The sequence below is a fragment of the Scylla paramamosain genome, chromosome 45 (assembly GCF_035594125.1).
Source record: "Scylla paramamosain isolate STU-SP2022 chromosome 45, ASM3559412v1, whole genome shotgun sequence".
Lineage (NCBI taxonomy): Eukaryota > Metazoa > Arthropoda > Malacostraca > Decapoda > Portunidae > Scylla > Scylla paramamosain.
In genome coordinates, this window is record NC_087195.1 from 2,320,001 (window position 1) to 2,325,000 (window position 5,000).

The 5,000-nt window shown below is 69.0% G+C and overlaps 2 protein-coding genes across 2 annotated transcripts in view; one reads left to right on the forward strand and one right to left on the reverse strand.

Annotated features, from left to right (window-relative positions):
* Positions 1 to 5,000, reverse strand: part of LOC135094365 (toll-like receptor Tollo) — an 11,133-nt gene that overhangs the window by 5,735 nt on the left and 398 nt on the right. The window contains exon 1 of the mRNA XM_063994396.1: positions 1 to 5,000. This exon is cut by the window's left edge and continues 5,735 nt beyond it; it is cut by the window's right edge and continues 398 nt beyond it. Coding sequence (XP_063850466.1) covers positions 1 to 3,694 — 3,694 coding nt within the window. The 5' untranslated portion in view covers positions 3,695 to 5,000.
* Positions 1 to 5,000, forward strand: part of LOC135094368 (uncharacterized) — a 59,930-nt gene that overhangs the window by 3,260 nt on the left and 51,670 nt on the right. The gene's annotated exons all lie outside the window — the stretch shown is intronic.

Consider the following 5,000-nt stretch of genomic DNA (forward strand, 5'->3'; position numbering starts at 1 on the left):
ACTTGGCGGCCGCCATGCCCACGCCCTTGCCCTCCTGCCGCGGCCACGAGCTGGTGGTGTGGTGTGGCACCAAGGGCCGCGCCGCCGGGCCTTTGGCGGTGGCGTGGCGGCCTCGCAGAGAGGGCAGGGACCTCTTGAGGCGGTCCCAGAAGCGCGGGTCGCGGGGCCGCAGCACGGTGGCTGCGGCGCGCGTCAGCGCCGCCAGCTCGGCGTCCAGCTCGGTGCGCGGCACGTCCTCCAGCAGCACCACCACCACGTGGCGCCGCCGCACGCCGCGCAGCGCCTCCACGTGCGCACTCTTGAAGTCGTAGCGGCACCACTCAGCGTCCACCAGGCCGCGCGACAACACCACCACCACGCGGCGGCTGCACGCGATGCTCTCCGCGATGGCCGCGCCAGCGCCGCCGCAGTCCCGCTGCGCCACGCACACGCGGTAGCCCGACGCCTCCAGCTCGGGCGCCATGAGGCCGCACACCCAGGTGGCGTCCTTGGCGCTGTGCGTGACGAAGGCGTCGAACAGCTTCTCGCGCTCCTCTACGTAGGCCGAGGACTTCTCGAAGAGGCGCTTGCCGTAGCGGCCCACCGCCCACAGGCGCAGGCGGCGGCGGTAGGCGAAGACGGTGAGCGCGGCGGCCAGCAGCAGCAGCAGCAGCACCGCGGTGATGAGCAGCATCATGAGGTAGTCGTGCACGATGAGGCTGTTGATGCGCGTGGTGGCCACGTAGTGGTCGCAGCGCAGGGGCGTGTCGGACAGCACGGGCGGGCCGGCGGCGCCTGTGCTGTTGTGGCGGCAGCGCACCAGGCTGGCGTTGGTGGCCTTGATGCGGTTTGCCTCCAGCCACAGGCGCAGGTCGGCCAGGAAGGCGCACTCGCAGCTCCAGGGGTTGTGGTGTAGGCCCGCCTCCAGCAGGAACAAGTTGTGACGCAGCGTCCACACGGGGAAGGTGGTGAGCAGGTTGTGGTCCAGGCGCAGCACCTCGATGGCGCGCAGCGGCACGAAGGTGGCGTTGCTGAGGTGGCGCAGGCGGTTGTGCTGCAAGTACAGCTCGCGCAGGTCGTGCAGGTCGAGGAACTCGTGGCCGCGCAGCTCGGCCAGCAGGTTGTGGTCGAGGCGCAGCACCTGCAGCGCCTTGAGGCCGTTGAAGGTCCTGTTCTGGATGGCCGTCACCTCAGAGTGGTTGAGGTGCAGCACGCGCAGGTTCTTGCGGCCGATGAGGGCGTGCGAGGTGAGGGCGCCCATGGCGTTGCCGTCCATGAAGGCCTCCGTCACGTCCATGGGCACGCCCGAGGGCATGGCCGTCCACCCGCCGCTGCAGTCCACCACGTTGTGCGTCCACGTGTGGTCGTGGTAGCACGTACAGTTGCGCGGGCACGTCTGCTCGCAGTCGCACGCGTCGAAGTCGCAGCAGTGGCACAGCGTGAAGCAGTGGCGGCGGTATGTGCACAGGAACTGCTGCGGCTGCACGGTGACCAGCGGCACCAGCGCGGAGCCCCACAGCCCCGGCAGTTGGCACTCCACGCGCCCCACGTCCCCGAGGTGAGGCAGCACGGAACCGCCGCCCATGGCCGCGCCCAGCACCGCGCCCGCCGCCCGTAGCAGCCAGTCCGCGGCGCAGTCGCACTGCAGGGGGTTGTGTGACAGCAGCAGCAGGGGTGGCGGCGCCTGGCGGGGGGACAGCCTGAGGGCGGCCTCCTCCAGGATAGTGAGGCTATTGTGGCGCAGGTCGATGAGCGCCACGCTGGCCTTCTCCAGGAAGGTGTTGGAGGCCACGTAGGAGATGGCGTTATGGTGCAGGTGCAGCTCCTCCACGCTGTCCGGCACGCTGCTGGCAGAGATGTCCGAGATGTTGTTGTGCGCCGCGTACAGCACGCGCAGCCCCACCGCCTGCTCCAGCTGGTAGAAGTTGTCCAGCTGCGCCAGCTGGTTGTGGCTCAGGTCCAGCCACTCCAGGTTGCGCGGCAGCAGCGCGTAGTCGAACCACGTGATGGCGTTGTGCGAGGCGTTGAGCCACGTCAGGTTCTGCAGCTCGCCCACCAAGCCGTTCAGGTCCCCCAGTAGGTTGTGGTGCAGGCTGAGGCCCGCCAGGCGCGGCGTGGCCTCCAGGGCGCCGAACTCCACGGCCGCCAGCCCGTTGTGGGACAGGTCCAGCAAGCGCAGCGCGGGCACTTCTATCAAAGAGGTCCTGTTGAGCACCGCGATCTGGTTGTGCGCGGCGCGCAGCTCCTGTAGGTGCGTCAGGCCACGCAGCACGCCCTCCTCCAGCGCGGTGAGCAGGTTATGGTCAAGGTCCAGGGTGCGCAGCAGCGGGGCGCGGGACACGGCCTGCGGCACGTGGTCCAGCAGGTTGTGGGCCAGGCTGAGGTGATGCAGCGAGGAGCAGTTGTCCAGTGCCGCGGGGTGCACAGAGCCCAGCAGGTTGTGGTGCAGCAGCAAGTGCGTCACCACCACCAGGCCCTGTAGCGACCGCCGCGACACCTGCCGCAGGCGGTTGTGGCCCAGCGCCAGTGTGTGTAGGTTGTTCAGGCCGGCGAACAGGCCATCCGGCAGCACGGCCATCCTGTTGTGCCCAAGACGCAGCACCTGCAGCGAGTACAGGCCGCGGAAGGAGTCCGGCGCCAGCGCGGCCAGGCGGTTGTGCGACAGGTCCAGCACGCGCAGGCGGATCAGGCCCGTGAAGGGGCGCGCCGCGGCGGGGCCGAACGTCAACTGGTTGTGCGCTAGGTCCAGTGTCAGCAGCTGCGTCAGGCCGGCGAAGGCGTCAGGCGGCAGGGCGCCCAAGGAGTTGTTCGACAGCCGCAGCTCCCGCAGCTGCGTGAGGTCAGCCAAGGCGGAGCGCGGCACCGCCACCAGCCTGTTGTGGGACAGGTCGAGGCGGCGCAGCGCGGCCAGCCCCTGGAAGGCGGTGTCGGCGAGGTGCGCGACGCGGTTGTGGCGCAACGACAGCGTCTGTAGTTCCGCGGCTCCGGCCAGCGCGGCGGCGGGCACTTCCGACACCTGGTTATGGGCCAGGTCCAGCTGCCGCAACGGCGATCCGCACGCCGCGGCGCCCAGACCCAGGTCCGGCAGGTGGTGCAGGCGGTTGTGGGTGAGATTAAGGGCAGCGAGGGCGGGCAGCCGACACAGGAGGGCGGCGGGCAGTGCCCACAGGGCGTTGTGGGCCAGGTCTAAGGTCTCCAGGCGCCCCAGGCCGCTGAGGGCATCGGGGTGCACGGCGAGAGCCGCCGTGGGCCAGTCCTCGTGGTGGGCGCGCAGCGTGAGACGTCGCAGGTTCGGCAGGCGCGCCAGGGCGTGCGGCGGCAGCTGCGTCACCTTGCAGCCCAGGATGTGCAGCTCCTGCAGGCGCGGGAACACGCCGAACATGCCCGCTTCCACGTGCGACTCGAACACCACCTGGCGCGCGCAGTGCAGCGACAGCGCCGTCACGTGCGCCGCTTGTGCCAGCGCCGACAGCGCCGATCCCTTGTCGCCGCCGCCATCGCCGTCTGCGTCGCCGGTAGCAGTGAGCAGGTCGCGGGTGAGCGTCCTTACGCGGCAGGAGGTGCTGACCTGCTGCTCGGTGCGCGCCGTCACGCTGGTGTTCTCCAGGCGCCACTCACAATCTGGGGGGCGCCCGCTGCCGCTACCCGCCAGCGCCAGCAGCATCAGCAGCAGCAGCGGTAGTGGCAGCGGCGGCAGGCCGGGGACGCCCGCCATCAGGGAGGCGTGGGGCCGGCACGCCCGAGCACTGCCGCCCCGCCTGCCCCGCACTAACTCACGCCACGGACTGGCGGCACGTGCTGGTGCGCAGGTGTGGGGGGCACGTGGCGGGGGGGCCGGGGGTGGGGGGGACTGGTGTGGTGGCGGTGAGCTGTGGTGATCGATGACGGCCAGAGGGGAGGAGGGCCGCAGCAGCAGCGGCGGTGTAGCCCCGCGGGCATCTGACGCACGCCCGCGCTCGCCTGCACCCTGGCCGAGGCGCGGCACGGGCGGCGGCACCTCCAGGGCTGCTCTGCAGGGCACCGCCACGCCCACGCAGGCACAGGGGCGTGGTGGCGGCAGCTGCGGGGGCCGGGGCGTCCCGGAGAGGGCGGCCTTCCTCTCTTTGTTTGTGTACCGAATGCTCCTTGCCTCGGACCCTCGCGCACGCACACACGCACGCACACACGCGTTGCCCGGCTGGCGGCGGCCTCGCTGTCCCGGCTCACTGATGCACTGCGCTGCCACTGAGGGATGCTGTCCTGCCTGCTGAGTGCCGGGGCCTTCCCGGCGAGGTGCGGCGTGAGGCGGGCGCCGCGGGTCACCAGCAGCACAGCGTTCCGCGGCGAGGCCAGCCAGCCACTGTAGCACGGCGGCGGCGGCGGCGGCGGCGGCGGCGGAGGCGGGGAGGGAGGCTGAGGCCAGGCAGGCTGAGGCTGGTGCGTGGCGAGCGGCCGCGGCGGACGGACAGTCACGTCTCACTTTAAGACCATTACCTCCCGTGGATTACGTGTTGGCACATCCTTACACGTCGCCACCACTCCCTCTCACTCGTCACTCGTCACTCGCCACTCGTCAACATTTGTCCTCGCCCCGTCAGCGCCACCACTTGGCAACCATATCCTGGGGCCTCTATATTTACCTTCCCTCACACCTCACGCCTCACTCCCACAAATACTCGGCCAGGTAACACACCTCTCCTCGCTGGTGTGGCAGACAGTCCCTTCTCTCCCCTCACTTTGCGCCTCTCTCATTGCCCTGCGCCTCCTTGCTCGGCTCTCACTCTGCAAGTCACACCATCACCTTGAATCACCACAGTTTCACCTTAATTAAAACACAGGTAACATTCACCTTCACTTCACCTTGTCAGGCGAAACATTTCCCCTCGTAATTTTTCACCATTTTTTCCTTCATCTCCGTCAGGGAGCACTGTACATCACCATCCTGACAGACAGACGGACATTGAAGCTTCACTCAGAGCACTCAGGCTTCCTTTAAAGCTTGAATAGTGTACCCTTTTATCGTCTGGCACGGAAAGACTCCC